The 22946-nt window shown below is 40.3% G+C and overlaps 3 protein-coding genes across 7 annotated transcripts in view; 1 reads left to right on the top strand and 2 right to left on the bottom strand.

Moving 5' to 3' along the window:
* The window catches only part of mib1 (MIB E3 ubiquitin protein ligase 1), a 56629-nt gene extending 51049 nt beyond the window's left edge, over positions 1–5580 (bottom strand). For all 5 annotated transcript variants that reach the window (XM_062428731.1, XM_062428730.1, XM_062428729.1 and 2 more), the window contains exons 1-3: positions 4775–5580; positions 3733–3904; positions 183–312 (exon numbers count right to left, since the gene is read on the bottom strand). In XM_062428731.1, coding sequence (XP_062284715.1) covers positions 183–312; positions 3733–3904; positions 4775–5003 — 531 coding nt within the window. In that variant the 5' untranslated portion in view covers positions 5004–5580. The remainder of the gene's footprint in view (positions 1–182; positions 313–3732; positions 3905–4774) is intronic.
* The window catches only part of pter (phosphotriesterase related), a 291456-nt gene that overhangs the window by 267969 nt on the left and 541 nt on the right, over positions 1–22946 (bottom strand). The window lies entirely within an intron of this gene.
* Positions 9563–19125, top strand: abhd3 (abhydrolase domain containing 3, phospholipase). Its single transcript, XM_062429353.1, has 9 exons — positions 9563–9724; positions 11261–11424; positions 13352–13534; positions 14782–14827; positions 17285–17397; positions 18011–18184; positions 18523–18571; positions 18649–18814; positions 18944–19125. Exons 1-9 carry the CDS (start codon positions 9563–9565, stop codon positions 19123–19125), a joined length of 1239 nt encoding a protein of 412 aa, XP_062285337.1.

Raw genomic sequence — 22946 nt, forward strand, 5'->3', positions numbered from 1 at the left:
CTGCCCACCTGTGTAACCGACCAACATTTTCTTACTGTGAATGAGTCTGCATCTTATTGGCTTTTGTGCTTAATGTGGAGCATTTTATTGTCTCTGTATTTCACATATTTACAGATTTTGGCTTGCAGTGGAAAGCCATTAGCATACAATTATAGATTCTACATTTCTGGCTGGTACGCTACCTTTCCTCTCCTCCCATTGCCTCCGTCCTGGTCTTCCCACTGCCAGTCCACTCCTCTCACAACCCGTCCACCAGTGAAGATCCCTCTGGCTGTGATTTTCTTGGACTTGCGACGTGACTCCAAAAGTACTCTGTACAGAAAAGAGTTTTCATACATTATTTTCACTTGGCCTAAGCTTTAGTGACTTCGATGCCACAGTCAGACCTTGTGTTCAACAGTAGCTTTTTATAGGGGCTCTGTTTACATGGAGAATTTCATTCTCAATGATCAAATATGGACTGCAAAAGAGATGCCAGTGCCTGCAATGCTCAACAATATTTTTTAATTAAATAGATTAAAAACTATCTCCTATTCACATTCCCTCCAGCTATCCTGTGTCCTTAACTACCCTTTCTCTGTGTGCCTACTGATCTGAAATCATTGTGTAAATTACATTCAGCAAATTGGACTTGGCTTCAGATGGAAAATCTTAAAGTGAGAGTTTGGCTGAAACAGCATCTAATTCGCTGTATCAACCATGCAGTCCCCATTACTATAACCGTCTCAGCATTAGGGCACTTATGTGATGATAGCATCTGAAAAATTAAGGCCAAATAAAACCAGAAACATACTCTGTGATACTGGCCTATCTTTCTGGTCCGGTAATTTGAAATCAAAAAGATACCATTACTCAGAACTTTGTGATGGATTTTGAAAGGGCTGCCTGTTATTAAATAGCAAGTGTTTAATTTGTTAATTTATTTGTTTACACTTCAGATTTATTAATGTTTAAAGATAAAGTATCATACAGAGAAGGAAAGAAGTAGCCTAATGAGTTGAAGTTGAGAAGTTATTATTTTAAAGCAGTCAATGTCGTGACTTTATCCAAATTGTTCAGGCCTAATGTTTTTATTTTCATTTCAAACTAATTCTAATCTTAAATAATTTAATTTGTTAATTTATTCTTGTTTAGATTTGTTGAAATAGACGTGTGTTCCCTGTCTCATTATTCTGATAAATCCATATGCCTGCCCGACTGTTATGTGTTACTAATTCAAACAGGCCACATTTGAAATCCTGCATCATACGTATGTCTTTAATTGATTTTTAAATGCTCAAAAATATGTTCCCATTACCTAATATTTGGCTATGTTAATGTGGTTAAAATCATCACTGAAACTCATGCGAATGAATTTTTTGTAATTGCCAGATATGGAAAAAAAAGGGACTAATAGTTGAATCTTCCTATCAAATAGCCAAATACAATTCGACTGACAAAATCATAAGTCAGGTACAGCCCTCAACTTTGACTTTTACTTGTTGCGGTAAAATTCAAGGAAGACACTGTGTGCAATTAAGCGTCAGGTGTCAAGTTGTAACATTACGAATAAAAGCAATTTTTTGTACGAGCACAGAATTCCCAACCACTGACAATTCCTTCCCTTTTCATCCATTCCCAACTAATTTAAAAAACAGTGTTTAAATAAGGCTATTTCTGACACTCAGACGTTCATTTATAGTAATGCTGTGAGCTGACATCTAAACTCCAGCACAGCTACAACCACAAAGCAATAAGAAGGCAGCAGCAAATATCCAGATGAGGTCTAACCATCAGACAGTGTGAACCTTGATGGCCAGACATGGCAGCTGAGCAGTGCAGGTCAAACCAATGCAAACAGCTTTTGGCCTCTAACCACTCCCTCTTCAGCAGTTAGTGAAAGAGTCTAATGTGGTGTAACGAAACACCCCACCATGCTGGCAGAGCGGTGTGAGTTGGGGAGACCTCCAGCACCCATTGTGCATTATGCAACGTCTGTCTCGGGGGAAATGAAGTCGTACTCAGTTGAAAAGGCTGCCAGCTGTTGAGCCATGTGTTCGTCTGCTAAACTGTGGCGTTAGACTAAAACGGCCTTGAAATAGATGAAGTGTCACCACAGGACTAATAGTAGATGTGATAAAATGATCTAACGCAAGCTGAGGAATTTACAATACTTAACTTATGTCTCAAATAAGCGATTGGTTCATTTGCTCATTTTTCCAACTCATGAGCTACCTTCATCTCTATGCTGAACATCTCTGAATGCACAGAATAAAAGTGTCTTCAACAATTTCACTTGATCTTGTCTGTACAAGAATTAATTGGTAGCAATGTTTCCACTTCCCCCACACACACACCCCGCCTAAAATAATGTTTCCACTAAAAATTCTTTAAACCCAGCGGCCAGAAGGAAGGATGATCTTTTGATGTGTTTGACTCGTATTTAAGATTTTTATAATAAATGACAAACAAAATGAGTTGCCACATATAAGCAGAGCCACCTGTAAACAGCTGCTGTAGAACTTCAATTCCAGTTTAGTTTTTTTTTTCTTTTCTATAACTTCACCAGAAGATAAACATACATCACGTTCAACTATACACATGTATTTAAACGTACAGTTTTGTACTGTAGACGTCATGGTACGTTGCACAGACTGCATGGTCTGATTAACACCGATCCTGTCCTAGTTTGAACTGTAAAAGCTTCTGCACCAACTTCTAACACCCAGAAAAAAGTGCAGATAAATTAATTTGTGTATGTTAACTTTATAAAGTCAACTTCTGGTAATGTTACACTTAACCAGCTGACATGGTCAATCCTCCCTGAGATGGCATCACAGGAAACCTAACATTGCCCTCACGGTAAAACACGTTCACATTATATACCATTCATCATGAGGCACATGCTGAAAGTGCTGAGTTCATATAAACTTAAATATCAGCATTGGCTTACAGCTGCAAATAAAAAGCAATAGAGAAAAAGCTCCCACTTTGACAGCGCCATTTGAGTGACAGAATGAGTGCAGGCAAATAGTGATAAATGAAGTAATATTAAGCATGAGACATTGCTGTAGCACTAAAAATGTAGTTGAGGGGATCAGATGCAATTGAATGAAGTCAAAACACAGGACTGTGCATGTCTGGTATTATTCTTTCTTATTATAATAACTTCTGAGACAGCGATTACACTTAGATTAGTCTAAACTGTCTTACACAGTAATGAAGTGGAAAGTTTTCAATATTGCTAGTCATCAAATGCAATCACTGTGTTTCCTGCAGAGTCAAAGCTGTAAATTCTGACGTTTGAACGTCAGCTGCAAAACAGATTTTATCGATACATCTGGATTTAACATTTCATTACCTTGCAGCCTTCTGAAGACATCAAAAACTGTATTTAAAAAAACATGGAAAATCTGCTCAAATATATTTTGTGTATGGAATCACTGCCTGAATATCATTTTAAAAAAGGTCTGACTGAATCCTAAAACGAGGCTGAGTTGTTGCCTGGCAACTGAGGGCTGGGAGCATCGAGAGAGACTCTGTCTGCCCGAGAGGCAGGGCACACATAAAGACTTCTCAAATGCCACAAACACACACACACACACACACACACACACAACCAAAGTAAGGAAGTATAAGTCAACCAATCCCACTGAAGTGTGAGGGATTACCTGGCTAACTTGTTTCTCATCATAATAGGCGGGTCAAAGGTGAACCACAACAATACGGGCAAACACTGCTTCGTAAACTAACCTCTCACTGCCTGGTGTGGTGATCCTGTAGAACCGATGTCTCAGGTGATGCTTGTCTCCATGGTAACAGGTTGTGCAGAGGTCGTAATTGGTGCACTCAGCACATTTCCAGCGAATACCAATGATGGGCTGTTGACGGCAGGTGTCACACATGGTCCCATCATGCTTGATGCCTGGGGGAGGGGGGGCAGCATTAAACAGATTAGTATCAACAATCTGTGCAGAACAAATATGCTGCTAAGTTGCTGACAATGGACCACTTTTATGCAACCTCAACTCTACAACTGATAATGTTAGCACACACAACACTTCTTTTAAATTAATGGCCTCTAATCTTTTCTTTTCAGGATATACTTGATACTTCAGAATTATGAGCATTTTAACAACTGCTGCTTGATCGATAAAGTGATAGATACTGTGTTATACAGCAGGTATGTTATATTATAACAGGTACATATAGATAAAGTTGAACAATGGAGAAGCAGTATTTTAACACTTCTGCATATGTCAGTACTACACACCCTTATCAAGTAATTTTCCAAATGATATTCAACATCTTGTGGAGAGAACTGTATTTTTCTTTGTTTGAATATGCAGAAAGTCAAGTCAGGATAGTCATGCTGCGTTATTGCTGACACTGAATATGCAGGTGTATCTATAAATCGCGAATAATTTATTTGCATGTCTGGCACACAGAGATGTCCGTGATATTCTTGCTCAGACAGGATGTCTATAAATACTCATTTTCTGCTTAAAGGTAGACAAGAAGACGTTGTCTGCCTCCAATAGAAACAGAAGGGATCTACAAGTAAGTTCCTCTGAGAATTTACAGACCGAAACTTTATTCTAAAGTCTTTCCTCCCTCATCTGACTACTGTGATCCCAGCTTTTAATGAAAGATTCAATTTTTTGTTATGTGATTGTCCACTGAAACTCATCCCTGCAGCCATAAAGGACCGACGTCTCATATGTTGTTGTGTTGCATATAGGTAAACACTTGTTTTAAAAGTGTTGGCAAACAAAATCAGCTGATGTAAAGTTACCTGTAGGAGCACTGTCTAGTATCCTCACGTCGTATGCCCCAGAGCAGCGGTAGTTAGCAGCCGTCCCATTATCCCAGACAACCACCACCTCCTCTGGACTTTCAAAACTCCTGACGGTGCCAACATGTCCCTCTCCTCCATCCTGCTTCCCCCACTTCCAGTCGGGTCCGCGGACCACTCTGGCTCCGACTCCTTCCATCATCGCCCGGTTATTTCTGCCGGTGGTCATTTAAGAAACGGTCTCAACAAATGCCACAGTAAACCCTTTAAAAGTTAGCAAGCTAGCACTGATTGCCAGCCAGCTATCGAAGCACCGGTGGACAGTTTCCAAACGCCAAGTGCGAGCAAGTCTTAACAGGAAAGACACTGGAACAATCCACTAAGATAGCCTGCGAGCTAAGTTGGCTACCTGGGGGAGCTACAAAAATCTCTTCTCACAAGCTAACCGTGAGCCCCGTCAGTGTTGCCTCTGACAATGAGAAACCAATTGCCCCTCAGAGCCTATTCATTTGCCACATTGCTGATTTCCCCTGTCCTCCTCTCCACACACAAGAATGCCACCTCAACTTAGCAAGCTAGCGAGCCGAGTTGCTAGCTAACGCGACGCTAGCGAGATAAAGCTCTCCCTGGCTAGCAAGTCCTTCTCGTTAAAGCAGATGTAAGTCCTTTGATGGAGTTGTTTATCCGTCTTGTTGTTGTGAGGTGCTCACAATCCATCCAAGATGTTCCCCTTTATCAGCCAGAGATGGTTCCCTGGAGTCAACTCAGAATAAACGCGTCGCCATTATTGTCAATCATCGTCCAGACCTCAGACGAGCAACAACTAGCTACGGAGGGAGCCGACAAAGCACGAAGACGAAAGGCTCGGAAAACACAGGGAAAACACGAGCCCAGCCCTCTGCGAGCATGCGCACCTGCAACATGTGTTTGTTTGTTTTTTTTCTTCTTCCTGGGGTCCACACATCACTGACAACAATATAACAAGCAGCCCATTTAAGATCACATTGATCAATTAAACAAGAGTAAATGTAAATAAGCCAAGTATAGACTTCAGAAAATATGTGAAATAGCTCTGTAAAGGTGGGCAATGCAAACTTAAAAAAAAACAGTACTGCAACAACACTACTGGTCCTAATGAACAATTTCCCTAAAACAATGCACATAGAAATAAATAAATTACAATAAAGAATTAAAGCCGCAAGCGGCGATGGCGGGCCCTCGCTCACCCATGCCACCGAGGGGCCTGAGGCCTGAAGCAGAAAGTGAGAAAAAACCTGGAAGGAGGCCAAAAATGCAATGTTTCGTTCATCCAGTAGGGGGCAGTCACAGGTAGTTACACATATGGTCTGGTGTGTTCAGGGCGGCCACTCATCAGTCATGTGAAGTTTGGAGTGAATTGGAGCATGAAGGAGTTATGAGAGGTTGATGGTTCATCCACCAGGGGGCAGTAGAGTGTAACAAAACACAAGCGGTTGCGTTCAGGGTGGGACAGTGATTACACATGTGAAGTTTTGTGGAAATCGCACAATGATGATGTAAAATATGGCACTTCCTGTTTCCACTAGGGGGCGACACGAGTGAGATCGCCTATGAGCGAATGGAGACGTTGAGGTCAGCACCCTGGACCTGTGTACCAATTTTCATGATGATACGAGTTCAATAAAGCCATCAAAAAGCCAAACGTATTTTCATGGCGAGGAATTGATGGTCGCAGCGTCGCCACATGGACGCCATTACTCGTAGCTTCACAGTCTTCATAATGTAGCTTCACCAACTGGTTCTGAATGAAGTTGATGGGGCAAAGTATGTAATTTTAATGAATCTTAGTTAACTTCCTGTTACCACCGGGGGGCGCTATGAGTTACGTGGGAAGTTAATATATCGGGACGTTCAGGGCGGAGCCATCATCATGTCCAGCAAGTTTGAAGCTGATTGGATGAAGTATGTGGGCGTAAGAGCCACTCGTATGTACATGGCGAGCATGCCAAAGTTAGTTGAGCCCTGGCAGACACGCCCTTTGACCTACGGATGCACAGAGCACAATTTAAGCTCAGCTAGGTCTGGAGATGTTGCGTACCTAATTTGAACTTGATCGGGCGAACGCTGTGGAAGGAGTTAATTTTAGGAGGGAAAAATCAAAACCAAAATGGCAGACTTCCTGTTGGGTTGAGGTCATGAGGTCAAGAGGCTTTTTTGCATATGTGGGTATAATACATATGTGTACCGAATTTTGTGAGCATAGGACAAAGTTAGCAAAATTCCCTATGGGCATTTTTGGACTTTGTAGGGGGCGCTATTCCGCCATTCTGCGTCGACCATATGCGACCACCCAAAAATATCGAATTTTCGGATGAGGCCGGACGTCCGTGCAAAAGTATAAGCATTTTCGCATTTGGGAAAGGGGCGAAATTGGAGCACGAAATGTCGGAAGAATAATAATAATTATAATAATAATAATAATAATAATAATAATAATAATAAACATTACAATTTCAATAGGGCTTTCGCCAGGCGACTTGCAGTCGCCGCTCGGGCCCTAATAATAAACATTACAATTTCAATATAGCATTTTTCCCCAGGGGTCTTCCATACCACATGATTACTTGATTACTTGATTACTTTGGGGTCACTTGCACTTTGGGGTCACTTGCACGTTGGGGCATGAACGAATTTCAATAGGGCTTTCGCCAGGCGACTTGCAGTCGCCGCTCGGGCCCTAATTAGATTAAAAGGAAAACAAAAAAAATTGTTCATTTTTAATTTCCCTCTGTAACAGTGCCTTAACTGAAATGTCTTCAGAAGTTTCACTCTGAATAACAATTGTTATAAATTAATTCCAGTCAGAAGCTGTTTGAAATCTCTGTTCAGAAAGAGTGACTTTTACCAGATTATTTAAGAAAATAGATTCAGGACTTTTGAGAAAACAAATGGGTTTGCAGCCCCAAAAGCCACCCCATATATCTGCCCTTGTTGATCCTTAAAAAAATTAGAAAAAGCCAAACAATTCAATTATAGTCATCAGAAAATATGTGAAATAGCTCTGAAAAGGTAGACAATGCAAAGTTAAAATAAAAACAAAAATAGTTTCCAAAATGGCAAATCCCTAAAAGTAACATAAGATTCATCAGATTTTGTTCTTGTGACTATGTGAAAGACAAACAAGTTTTGATGATCTTGTGTCTTTAGGGAGTGTACTCCAGGCAGAAGATTTGAAGCGCATTCACTTCATAATCTGTCTTGACTCCAAAAATCCAGAAGATGAGGCAAACTAGACTTGTATTTTCATTTATGACCTTGCAATGACAATGATCCTAACCTGTGCAAAACTACATTCACTCTTACCTTCCAATGCAGATACTGTATCTGAATAGGTTACCCTCATGTTTCCTGCTCCATGTGCATTGGGTATGTAATAAGCATAAATTTATTTAGACATATGCACCATGTGAGCAGAATATAAACAGAAATAATAAATGCTTTAAAACTATCACTCAACTGAGTTTCTGAAATTGTGATGGTGGCATCTTACAATCACAGAAAAAGCAGGTGAACCCAAAGCCTAGGGTCTGCATTGCTGTCTATCGCCAGTTAAAACACTGAAAAAGACAAACATCCACTCCTTCGAGCCCTTGATACACCACATACCACTTGTGCATGTGTCAATGTGCACATAACTCAATATTTAATATTTTTTATTAATATATTCTTCATATGATTATATTTAAATGCACTATTATATTTTACATATGTACAGTATACATGATAATATTCTATCAATTGTATTACATACTTATTGGATTATGGTCTATGGACTTCTAGGTCTATCTACTGTATTGTTTATGTGTTCGTGCACGTGGTCACATGCACATACATGTATGAAGGTATGTGTAGGCTACCTATGTAACTGTGTTTTAGGACCAAAAAATAAGTTTTCATTTTGACTTCAGTCTTTATAAATTTGTTTTAATCCATGTGAAAATGTAATGTCTGAATATGAATTATTATCTTTAATGTCAAAAATAATGTTGATGACAGTCAAACTTTTGAAGAGCTTATCTCACCGAATATTTGGTGTAGAAAGATAATGTTGGTATCGTCATAAAGCTGAGACTTGCCATTTATAGACATATAGAAAAACTCAAAATGTGTTTCTGGGTCAAAGTGACTCAAAATGATGGAGCAGGGCTCATTAATGTTTGACGCTGTACATGCTCCTTCACAAATAAAATAAATAATATCAGTTTATAATGTCCTGTAGAAGCACACAGTAAGAACAAGCACATTTTCAGTTAATTAAATTACCACACAGTAATAGCGACATGGTGAACCTGGGGCCATGGGCCCCCCTGTGGATTTTGAGGCCCAAGAGGCAGTTGCCTGCTTTGCTTGGTTAGTAATAGAGTTTTATTGTAGGCTTCCACACCAGTAAATCCATAATAATGTTTCAGAAGCTGCGGGTGTTTAATGACGCTCATGCTGTCTTTACAAATATCATAGCCTATTCTGTGAGCATTCTGGGGTTAGGCCCGCAGGCTCATTAATGCCAGTGCAGCTATAATAATAAAGGTGCACATCAGCTCTGGTGACTGCAGGGGGCGACTGAATGACTGTGACCGACTGCACCGATAGCTGGTCAAAGAGCGCCACCGCTCGCTGATACACACATATAGACATCAGGTCCCATTGACTGTCTCCTTCACAGTGAGATTGCAGGCAGGCAGACACAGCTGACATCCGACCGAGCTGGCCGCTGTCCTTGCAGTACGGGAGGAAAATAGGGACCTTGCAATGATCTCGCTGGACTTCAATTTCAATATTTTGACAAGGGATCTGTCGCATTATTTGGAAAATCAAGTGAAAGTTGGGCTGTTCGGCTCTGGAGTCGGGCTGTCTCTGGTGCTGGGCTTTAGCGCAGCGTACACCTGCTACTATTTGCTCTCGGTAGCGAAGGTAACATTAACTTATGCTTTATGACCTGACCGGCTTCTTTAAAGGGACTCATTGAGCTTTAGCCTGTGCTGCATGCGTGTGTGTGTTTGTGTTCAATGTAAGCGGCTTTTGTGCTTTTCATAGAGACGCATCATTACCTCCGTGCCAGTGATGATAGTCGACCGGTGCGTTTACTGATGGAGGTTTGGATGAGCTGGCATCTGTCGACCGGTGTGCTGCTAATATTACGCGCCTGCACATGTGGGGAGGACCTCAGTCATCAAGACGCGCATTTGAATTGAATTGAATCTGCATCCATGTGCAGAACAAATGTAATTGCGTTAAATCAGTCCATAGCAAGACAGCTGCCGTTAACTAGATGTCTGCATTGGCTAAGCTAGGCCAACGTTACTGTATGTTAGCTAGAAATGCCGGTGTTCTGTCGATTGGATGAGTTTTTATGTAATGCAAGCCATCATCTACTGGATGTGTAAGGAGGGACTCACCGTGTTTATATCATGAAACGTACCTGTAGAGTGAGTTTATCATGTGCATTGTAATATTAACAGTCTAAGTTAGCGTTAGTGAAAATGAAAGGAAATGGTCTGGGTTCAGTCCTGCATTAACAATCAGCTCAGTAAAATTACTAAGCTGATAGTTCAAATTATGCAACGCATATGTATTGTTGAATTTTAATACACGTGGAAGTATATGGATTTTGATTATGCAGGGCTAATGTGAGCCCTATGTTTATTACCAGTCTGTTCGATTGTAATGAAGGTGTCCACCATTAATGCAGCTGTGCAGTCTTTATCTCATAGTCTTTGCACTGTGGTCAGTAGGCTATAGGTTGTCTCCGGTAGCAACCTTTCTACAATAATAATAATGCTAATTTTATTTTTACAGCACTTTTTAAAACATAATTACAAAGTGCTTAACATATAGGATGAAATACACATACAAATACAGTCATAAATGCATACTTACACATACACATATGCACATGCCTGATAAATACATTTTTAATTATGAATTAAACACTTGAATAAAATGAAACTAAAGGCAAGCACAGAGTAATTATGAAAAGGCTATAACTATAGAAATGAGTTTTCGGCAGCATCTTTAAGCAAACCACAGATTTTGCAGATCTGATGAGGGGAGGCTGTTCCAAAGTTTAGGAGCAGCAACCTCAAAAGCAACTGAATTTTAAATAGGAATAGGGAATAGATAAAAGGCCTTGATCAGATGATCGGTGGGGCTGACAACAAATAATTGGGGCCAAACAATTCAAAAACTACTTTCTGTACAGATGCATGCTCAGTTTGTCATCAAGCATTATTTATTTTGTATGTGTTCAGATTTTTATTATCTGCTTTAAAATATTTTATAAGTATATGTAATTCATTTAGAGAGCCAAAAATGCCCAAAACTTAGCTAGAAGTGTTTCATTACAGTGATGGATGAGCAGTCACATCAAATAATATCATGTTAAGTATTAACTTGAGGCCGGTGCCAATCTTGTACCTGCACCTCACTTCATTTGTTTGTGTTTTGCAGAAGCCACAGCTCATCTCGGGGGGTAAGAAGTTCTACCAGTTTCTGAGGGAGCAATGTCCGGTAGTGTCAGAGACCTACTACCCCACCTTTTGGTGCTGGGAAAGCCGCATCCAGACATTGCTGAGACCCTTTGTCACAGCAAAACCAGGGGTCATCTACAGAAAGTAAGTCCTCACCATGACTCTCATACATGCACTAAGTCCAACCCCACAAACTTTATAAGAATTTATATTTTAAAGCTGATATGCTCGGTCTGGTTCATGTTGTATTTGATCTCACAAAAAAAAATTATGTCAAAGAGGTGAGTTAAGCGTGTGAGTTATAGAGCATATTGTGCATAAATCCTTCCAGTGTCATTTTAGGACAAATAAATATCAGGAGAAACATTACACATTGTTTTCCATGCCAACTGTGCAAATATTTACTAAGAAGAATTAGCCTGGTCAATGAGAAACTGCCATTGCCTATTTCCTGATTTCAGTCTTTCACAACTGGAAACAAATCCCAGTCTTATTCTTAGCCAAGACTCAAAAGCTCTGAGGAGAAAGAGATCTTTTGTGCCACAATGTTGGCTCAGGCCACCTCGCCTGTTCTGCGATAATGTACATTCTGTTGAAGATTAATTGGCAGTGCATTCTTTACCCCCTGCATGCACAAAGCAGATTAAAATGAATCAAGAGAGACTTAATTTTCACTTACTTATTCAGAACTTATTTATTAATTTTATTTTTATTTTTCTTTCGTGTTATTTATTCCAACACGCCCTAATGCTCATGCACATCCCTTTTGTTTAGGTGTATGTGATTGTCCGTATTTGATGGTGTGTCAGGTGCTTGACATAGATTGACAGAAAAAATCAATTTCTGTTTATGTAGTTTTGATTTGGTCTCTGATAACATAAAACAACTCAACTTATAATGAATAAGACAGTAGTAGAAAGATAGCGTGAATCTCCAATATTGCTAATAGCAGGAAGTGAATTTTTTCTGGATCCACGTATTGGGAATTATTTAGGAATATTCAGAATTTGAAAAATTATTGAATTTTGTTGCATTAGATCCATCATTTGTGATGTTTCTCCCAAGGACACATACACTGCCTCTAGCTTTGTCTGTCTTTCATCAAAGATATAGATATTCCCATAATGCACAGGGACTGTATCCATCCTAGTGCAACTGTCTGTTATCAAACCTGGTAAGAGTGACGGTGACATTCGCTCAAGTGATTATCATAAGACAAGACCTCCTCCTCTCCAACACCCGCCCTTAATGAAGTTACCCAAGGTTGACACAAGGACGCACACCGTCCAAACTGCCCTATTTGTCATAGGCTTTTCCGGGTGAAATTTCACTCATCTTGTTGTCCTGAGCTGAGGAGGATTAGCACCAGGTCCCCTCCCACATTGTGTGCTGGTCACTCTGGATTGGCCCTCCTTGACTTTAAAGTCTAGCCTCAGGTTCATATTTCATGGTGGTTCTGTAATTCCACGCTGATGCTTTCACCACTGGCTGGCCAAGTTGGCTAACTGCTTTGTGTGTCTGTGTGTATGTGCACTGCAGGTTTTAAAATGTACTAGCACTGGGACTGAATGACCTCGTCTGCCAGGCTAGGGTTGTTTAGCACAGAAATTGATTGACCATAAGAATCCACTGGTGCAGTGCCCTCCTCCTTCTCTTAACCTGCTGTGTCTTGCAAAGCACACTGACAAGATGATCACAAGGGAAATGAGGCAGCTGTCAGTGAGTGTCCCACTCACATATCCAATTCCCTTTCCCGAGTGGACATAATAAATAAATGACTTTACCTGGAGCTGAACAGAAAGTATTAACTGTGTTGACAGTGGAACCTGAAGTCTTTTTAATAATGCTATGTCACTATTTATTGAGTGTATTTAAAAGCAGACATCCATTTAAATCCTAATTTAAAGTTAATTCTATGTATTTTTCATGTCAGTGTTGTCCTGTGTATGTGCTTTTTGTGTTTTTTTGATAGAGATAGATAGACAAAGATAGACGCATAGAGATACAGGAAAAAAGATGACGTTCATTAAGATCCTCATTGCTGCTTTGCGTGTCCCGCTTGTCTCTGCAGTGAGCTTATTAAGGCAGCAGATGGAGGACAGATCTCTTTGGATTGGTTTGACAACGACGACAGCCTCTCTCATCCCGAACCTGCCACCAGGCCCACAGTCCTCCTTCTCCCCGGTCTGACCGGCACCAGCCGAGAGTCCTACATCCTGCACATGGTCCAACAGAGCCGGGATCTGGGCTATAGGTGGGTGGTCTTGGCCGGGTCCCCTGGCCGATCTCCAGTGCTGTGCACGCACTCAGGGCACTGAATCACAAAAATGACACTTTTTGCCTTATGTTCCAATTTGCCGCTCATCTAGAACGCAGATATTTTGTCCGACCAAAGTCAGAATATTTAGCAGACATGAGAGATACGGGCCTGTGAGTGACAGGGGCTCGGGGTTATTTCAGGTGAAGAGCACAAATAAATTGGGCAGCCTTGCTCTGCATTAAGTGCTGCTTTTGTAAATAGCCAAACGTAGCACAAGCTTGAAGAGTTGCAGAGAGAGGCAGTTTTTTTTCTCCCCCTTTTCTCCCCCCCCAATAGGCCCTCTCTGTGTTCACTGCACTCATTCTTTCACCCAGATTTGGGAAGGCATGGGAAGAGAGCTGGCAAACTCAGCATCTTCCACCCCTCAACCCTGTCTGTGTGGCTTAATGAATTACAGCTTATCCCAGTACAAGCTTTGCAGCTAAGCCCAGACCAGCTTCCGAGTCTATGCTGCAGTATGTTTTTAAGCAGCCCCCCACACACACTTCCTCTTGCCCAACACTCTATCTAGCCCCACCCTGCTGCTGAGTTACACCGATAAAAACAGCAGGACTGACTTCACCAGATAATAGATGACTGGCGAGAGATGTGGGGCGAATAGGGATGCTGATGCTTTCGCTCTACAGTACAAACAGAATGCTGTTCACACAGCTGTGCCTCTCTGCACATCTCAACATACTCCTAGTTCAGTTTTTTTGAAAGCAAGGAACATTTGTCCAAAGGAATTTGGGCCACCACGTTCAATGGAAGTCAGGAAGTTGTGACATAAAACAGGTGTAAGCTCTGCTGTATACACATACTTTTGATTAGAAGGAGAACCTTTGAATTTAGGGCTGCAGCTGTTTATATCATTTCCATCATCAATTTATCTCCCAGTCATTCTCTTGACTGAATTTGGGAAAAATGCTCGTCACAATTTCCCAAATTAGGCCCAAACTTTACAAAGATATTAATCAGAGAAAAGCAGAAACCACTCACATTTCTTACACTGGTACCATCAAATGTTTGGCATTTTTGCTTGAACAGCCATTAAAATATTTTCTCAATTGTGAAAGTTGCTGCGGATTAATGTTCTTGTTTCAGCTCTACTTAAATTTGTTCCATTTATTATTGAAGTGATTAAAGGAAATAATTTAGGAGGATAAAATAACATCTGAAAGTATATGTTTTGTGTATTGCAGATGTGTGGTATTCAACAACAGAGGGGTTTCTGGTGAAACGCTACTGGTAAGAATCTTTTTGGTCATTATTTGTTTCCATATTTAGAAAGACAGACATGTATACAGGATAAAGAGTGGTGTTAAGGACAGATTGTCAGTATGACAGCTCCCTTGTAGAGTTGTTCTTTTTGTTTCCTCAGACAGCATAAAGCATTGCAAGTGTCGCACACGTGTTACAGAGCCCACAGGGAGCCAAAGCAGACGCCGCACAGACAGTGTTGTCGCACAGTGGGGATTATGTTGCAGGCAGATACTGTATTTTAATGCCGATCCACAGAAATATGACCCCGCAGCGCACGTGCTGGCCTGCCACCTGGCTTAATCTGTCCTCTCACACCCGGGTATATTTAGCCAACAAAATGGGCTCCAGCTCTGATAGTGCAAAGCACGCCTGCTGTGTTTTATGTGTCTCCCATCTCTGTCTGTACGTCTCGGAACAGAGGCACATTCTTTATGGACGACTGTATTACCCAGATCTAATCATACCATCACTGCCATACAGGGAGCTCATCTGAAGCACAAATGGTGTTTCATTAGAAGCAAGGATTGCCCACAATCAATCTAATGTTCCCCTTAGTGGGTGTAAATCTGAATCAATGGCTGGTCTGTGCTGTGCTGCTGCGTTCTGTTGCATTCTTTCACTCAGGCTCAGCTGAAGCAAAGTGTCCAATGTCATTCAGTTTTTGTTTAAATTTGCATTCTAGGTCATATCCAGAATGTGGCTTGCTCTGTTGTTTGCTCAGTTGTAAAAAGAAAAAAAAGATAAAAGAAAAAAAAGAAAAGAAAAAGAAGTTGGAACTGTAACCATGGCACTTTGTCAAGTAGTGGTGGTAAAGAGGGAAATTTTCCTCCTTCATCTCAATTGGGAATTGTGCTATATTCTATGCAAATGATTAAGCATTTGTATGCTCCTATGAGTGTTTTCTCTGTGGCCAGTTAGTGTGAATATTGTCCATAGTTCAAATAGGCCAGTGCCTTAGAATGACCCACTGTGTGAAGGATGCCCCCTGCCTCAAACACTGTACCGAGTGCTAGTGCCCCATTCCAAACCTCATAAAGAGCCTGTTACATTACACTTGGCTGTGGAGTAGCTTTCGAGTTCGAGTCCATTCAAATGTTTCCCCGTACTATTGGAGTCTTATTTTTATGTTAAACATATATTTTCCTTCAATATGCAATTATTAAATGATGTTGTTTCACTGCAAAGTCCAAGCTTTGCACAGGCCTATTAGCCTGAGCTGTAAGAGAAAAGACAAACAGGAATTTACTTTGCCTGAGTTTCTGCTTGAATTTTAATGAAGGACCTTGAAGAGCTGAAGAATCAAGGGCATCCTGAGAAATGGGACTTGTTAAATAGACTCCCTCAAGTTAGAGCCATTCGTTTTATAATGTTAAGTAGCCTGCTCTGCTTGACAAGCTGTTTCAAACTGAAACGGATTTGCGCCTTTCCCCCCCCTAAAAAAACCCAAAAACAGTGTACTTATCATAGCCAAAAATACCTGGATAATAACATAACATTTGTCAGGATAAGCTGGAAAATGGTACGCTTGCAAAATGAGAGAAAGAGAGTGCACTCTCTTCTGTAGTCATATGGATGTCTAGAGAGAGGTTTCACACCTATGACACAGCAAAATACAACAATACAGCAGCAGCTCAAACCCACAAGTCTTGTGCACTATATTTATATTTCTTTCTAAAAAGCTATAATTCATCGTAGTCATTATAGCAGAAATTAGCAGCTATATAATTATTGTTTGTTTTAAGGGCGGTATAGTGAATGATGTTGCCTCACATGTGTTTCCAAACATATCTGTCTTGCTTTATAGATATCTGACTTTACTGCCAGAGCTTGCGCAGCAACAGCAGATAACAGTAACTGATCTTCCCCAAAAGATGGAAAATACCATCAGCTGAAAACGTTGTATCCGCAGCGTAACAGAGATGGAATTTATCTATAGTCCATGTCCTCTCTTGCTTGCTCTTACTGTAAATAACAAATGTCCTGATGTAATCATTTGTAGCATCTGGCTTCATATTTGTCAAAATGACAATTTAATGCCTGCCACTCACTGAATGTAGCCCAGGGAGATTGTGTCTGTTACATAATAATCTGTGAGCTCTTTGTGTCTACATGTGCATCTCTGTGTTTAGCTGCTGTATGTGTCATGTCTGTGTGTCTCACACCTATGTTCTTTGTATTATATATTTGCAAAAGTGTAATTTAATATATTTGTTAATAGTCGTCCACTAGGATCCAAAAGGAAATATTCAATTTGCAGTCATAGTTCTTACAGCTAATAATTTACATACTTTGTTTTTATGATGATTTTCGACACAAGACATATAGTTTATATATATATATATATATATATATATATATTTTTTTTTTTTATCAGTTTGCTAAAATGTTTTCATGTTTATAGATAAAAAAAGAGTGACTGCATTACTGTGTTGTCCAACCCAGACACCACGGACCTACTGTGCTGCTAACACAGAGGATCTGGAGACTGTTATCAAGCACATCCAGATGACCAATGAAGCTGCTCCCATCATGGCTGCTGGAGTATCCATGGGCGGGTAATGAAGCCACTCATTACCAGCTGACTGGACATTTCCGTACTAGCAGATACTGCCAACAAATCTCCCAACTTGCAACTATACACATTTGTTGGTGGCTCAGTGGTAACTGAACTAAAAATATAAACATTAATACCTAGAAATCATGTGACGTAATATAATCCAACATTAGCAAAGAACAAAGAGATCACCCACATTAAATAATCCAGCTGGATTGTGATTGGTAGGGAGCTCACAATCTAGATTAGTAAATTAGTCATTTTTGTTTATACAATGCCAGAAAATGGGTGTAAAGGTCAATCATTGTTTCACCTAGCTTAAGATACAATATAAAATGTCTGGTTTCTATCATAGAGATAATTTTTTTTTAAAAGACTCAAAACAATGATCCAGAATCTCTAACTAATAAAAAAGGAGTGCATATTTTTGTTGATATGGACATGTTAGTGCTATAATATGGTCGCAGTTGTTTAGTGCAGTTTGCCAAAGATGTTTTTCACTATACAGCGCTAATCTGTCAGAAAGGGAACATCCCCCAATCCCTCTCTTTTTACACCGTCTGTCTAACCCTCGAACCCTCTTTCTCTCTCTCTCTCTCTTTCTCTACATTTAGGATGATGTTGGCCAACTACTTGGGGCGCAAGGGCCGGGAAACCTGCCTGAAAGGGGTTGTAGTCTTCTCAGCAGGCTGGGATGTATTTGAGTGCACGGCTTCACTGGAAAAACCACTCGACCGTTTCCTCTTCAACTCCTACCTCACCAGCTGCCTACAAGCCTCTGTGCACAGGTCAGCCGAGGCCAGAGTGGGATTAACACGGCCTCTAACTCACTGCTAGTGCTGCGGGCTTGGCATTGTGGAAGTCTGGATAACTGGGCTTATGTATTATATTTTATATGTTAATCAACAGTTTGCTTTTTTCAGTTCCTGGTATATATGTTAAGCTTACGAACAAAGCATTTAGAAAGAACTGGTAACAATTATTGTACCCACAGCATATTCCATGTGTATATAAACATGGGCACACCTTTTCACCATATTTGAGGGTCATTTTCAGATGCAAATCATTGTTCCTAACAGCACTGGCACTAACTTTGTTTTATTTTTTATTTTAACCTCCCCTCCAGACACAGGCCAGTGCTCGAAAAGTGTTACGACATCGATCATGTCATGAAGGTAAGGATTATTTTCATAACGCTAATCTAATTAAAACAAAGCAGCCAACACTCAATCAGTTTATCCGTTCCCCATAGGCAAAGACCATTCGAGAGTTTGACGCAAGGTTCACCTCCATAATGTTCGGCTACCCTACCAATGATGACTATTACCATGATGCCAGTCCTGTCCACAGGCTGAAATATGTGCAGGTGCCAATGCTGTGTCTGAATGCTGCAGATGATGTCTTTTCCCCGTCCCATGGTGAGACCTAAACAAGATTTCCTGCACAGCTAAAGATAAAAGTAGCTTTAGGAATGGAGAACTTACTCCACAGTAATAATGAATAAATAAAATAGGAGAAAACATCTTGAATTCTTTTTGTGTTTGCAGCCATTCCAGTAGAAGCCGTGAAGCAGAATCCCAACCTGGCCCTGCTCATCACCTGTCACGGTGGCCATATTGGTTTTCTGGAGGGCCTGTGGCCTCGACAGAGCACCTACATGGACCGAGTCTTCAAGCAGTTTGCGCAGGCGGTCATCGAACAGGGCAGCGGACTCAATGACCTCTCCTGATACAAGAAACTCCACAAAGTGTTCCTCTAGTTTGACCTCTTCTCTCCTTTTCCTCTCTTTCCTTCCTTCCTTCCTTCCTTCCTTCCTTCCTTCCTTCCTTCCTTCCTTCCTTCCTTCAGTCTTTTCTTTCATCTTTGTCATCCATTTTTCCTTTTAGCATTCAATTCTTCCATTCCTTCCTTGTACCTTTCCCCTCTCTTTCATCCTTTCCACCCTTACTTCCATCCGTCCTTTACTCCCTTTTTTACCTAATCCTATTCTGCCTTTTTCCTTCCTTCCATTGATTTTTCTTTTTATCTTTGCCCTCCATCCTAACGTCCCATTCTTCCTCCTGCCACAAGCAAAAAAACAACATTCTTTCTCATTGGAAAAGGCACATCTTACTAAATGCAGCGTTTGTCTCGCATTCAATATCAGTTTATTTATTCGTCCATACAATTTATAAAGTCCTTGTATGTAATGATGCTCTCATCATCAGCTGTCCATGACAATGTTGAAAAGCTGAATCTGCAGCCATGTCGTTTAGTTGCATTAGCTAGCTAAAAAAATTCTATTACCTTGTGCAATTTCTTTTAAAGTTAACAACTTTAGTACTGTACATAAAAATTCAGTCATCTTTGTTCATGAAGCGTCCTTTAGTACTCATGTCAGTAGGATTTTAGCCCTCAGGGATTTTCTTTATTTACTCATCTTTCCTGTGGATTTTTGTTTTGTCAGTCATTATCCTTTAGTTTGTATTTTTCTCAGTCATTTAGAGGAATAGTTTAACAATTTTCGGGAAAAATGTGTCTGTTAAACTTGAAACTACAGCCAGTAATATAACTTATAAAGCTGTAATTTGTTGCTTTTACAGTTCTGTTTTGGTACATACAATGGAGATTTATTGGGTTAATTTGGTTCAAATTTTGCCATTGGACAAAGACTATCAGCTTCGCCCTTATTCCAGTCTTTATTAAGCTAACTGTCTCTTGGTTGTAGCTTCAAATTTAGCACACATACATGACAGTGGTGTTGATTTTCTTATCTAACTGTATGTGTATTTCCCGAAACGTCAAAACATTTCCTTTAAATGTAGATGTTATTTACCATCTTCTGCATGCACTTTTTGTTTTTCACACATTCTACCTTCTACACCAAATAGTTCTACAAATGTATAATACTGAAAACAGTAAACTAATGACAAGGAATGTGAAATTGCACTATTTTAGTTGATACTACCATGCCTCTAATTCCTTAACACAAAGCACTTCATTTCATTCGATATATTGAAGTATATTCCAAAAGGCTGAACAGAGCAGTATATGAATTCCTTGAGGTGTTCTTTGTGAAAATGTTGGTGGTTAGTTCTGTACGTGAGTAAAGAGGGTGCTAGATACAGTGACGTGAATGAAGTAATGCAAATGGAAGACAGTGGAGTGTAGATATTGGCGGTTTGAAGTGGTGGGTGTTGCTTTACGAATTACACAGTATCGTTAATGGAACCTGGCCGTCGCCCTTTTTTTTGTTTTTTTGTTCCGTTTCGCCAACAATGATCAAGGGGCTGGCTACCGCGTATGAGTTGGCATTAATGAAACGAGCAGTTCTCTCTGTCGGCCAGGCTTTCAGTAATGCACTGCATGAGGGATTTTGACTTCCTGTTCCTGTGGAATTTTTTTTTTTTGTTGGTGTCTGTTTGTTCTGCCAAGTGTCCATTGAGTAGCAGGTGTCTCATCATCAACGTCATCATGTCCTGAACCTTACGACTAACACCACACAATCTGTAGCACAAAGGACATGTTTGTGTTTTCTCATAGAATGCTGCATTTCATTTTGTACACCGCATAAAAGAAGAAAAAGAAAGAAACATTCTGTTTAACATGTGCAGCAATAAGATTTTAAATTTTAAAAAGTCTCTGTAGTATAAGTACTAGTATATGCACATTATCAACATGAGTGTAATATGCTGTATTTAATAAATTATTAAACAGAGTCCAGGTCCATTTGTCTGCTTTCTCCATTGCTTGTGCTTGTTATTCATTTGGTCAGCAGAGTATATTGGATTTCTCGGCTGACCATGTACTGCAGGTGGGTTAGAATCATTTACTGCAGTTGCCTTTTGTCAGCAAATCTTTCTTTGTTTCTTTGTGGTTTCATACTGTACCTGTGGCTTAATGCTAATATCCGGCCTGCGTGGTCAGAGGCTCATCATTCACGTGAGATGTCAAACTTTACACAGGACTTCACCCTTGGCCACAGACTCGTACCCCCTGAGGGCAAGACATTTGACAGGCTACCACTGGAGCTGCCAGCTTCCTGCATGACCAGTGTGTCACTGCAGGGTCACCCTCCCTCCCTCTCACATCACAGTATTGGGTTTTGCTCCCTGGAATTGACTCACTGCACACTTGCAGGCTTAGCAGTTGATAGGATATGCATCGCCGCAGTAGTGGATGTGATCCACCAAAGGAAAACCGTAATCCCCAGGCACTCCACTTACCTTCACCCCCCCCCCCCCCCCCCAATAAGCCCCCAGATAGATGAGCTGTGGTTTTAGCGAGATGGTTTATGGAAGCCTGAGAGTAATTAGAGTAGACTGCAAAGCAAGGAGGATGAGTTATTTACTCTTTGTTGCCATTTATGAAAACTGATATGTTGCAGGAATCCGTCGTATTATACATGTTGATATCTCTCCTCTTGAAAAACTGCACAGCACACTTATACAGTTTATACATTAGAATAAACCTGCACTGTTTTTCATGTTATGGATTAAAAAAAAGGTGAAAATATTTCACAGTAGTATGTCACAGTGATATGTTTAATCATGTCAGTGTTTGAAAGTAGTTTAATGTTAAGTAATGTGTTGCCTGAGGACTCTGAAAGAAATATGTCAGAGGGAATCATCAGAAGACATTTATCTTTTTCCCTTGTAATATCAGGTAAATCAAGGAAAATGTGCACCACAAGTAAAATGACATCCTTTATAAGTATCAACATAATCATGAGAAGCTGAAGAAATTTGTAGTCATAAAATAGTTAATTACCCTATGCCCCCCTCTTTTTAAGCATTGGTGTTCTTTTTGTAATGAATTAATTACTTTGGGACATTTAAAATCTATAGAAAAAGTATTGTGGGATTTGGGCACAATATCTTTCTTTTGTTCCCAAAAGAGCTATTATGAGCTGCAAGAATCAGCAAACCAGCCACTCTTGCCCTCTCTCTTTCTTATCCTATCCTGACTGCAGCTGGCAGAAAATAGCCTTGTGTTATATCACACAGGGGTTGTAGGTTGATGGAAAGTGTGCTCTAATATTACCTCGTGGGAACTGAAATAGTACTGTCCATGGACCGGCAATGCTCCTGTGCCCTTAGAGTGAAGCCAGAGACGATCCTAGCATCCATTATGAAGACATTTCTGCTCTTGATAATGAGAGGGTCACTCTGAATCATTACAGTGTGGCTGCAGAGATGTTGAGATGAGACGAGAGAGGTGGTCCTTGTGAAGACAGCAAAAGTCAGGTATTTATTCTTAAACAGAATAACAAGATCTTGGATTGGATGGATGCAGTGGATGGAGTGAGGGGATTATTAATCCCAGGCTAAAGACAGGGCTGCACAAACTTTTCAACAATACTGCTCAAGATTTGTATTACTCACACTTAACAATATTGACTGTACATGAGAAACACACAAAACACTCACAAATTATTTTTTAAAGGGAAAATCAGAGCTACAGTAAATGTTGAATTTTTAGATGAGTGTGAGATGTACTATTTATAATACAATGTACTATCTTATAGCTTGGAGAGGTCAGATGGAAGAATTGAACTCAGTTCTACATTAA

The sequence above is a fragment of the Scomber scombrus genome, chromosome 11 (genome assembly GCF_963691925.1).
Source record: "Scomber scombrus chromosome 11, fScoSco1.1, whole genome shotgun sequence".
NCBI lineage: Eukaryota > Metazoa > Chordata > Actinopteri > Scombriformes > Scombridae > Scomber > Scomber scombrus.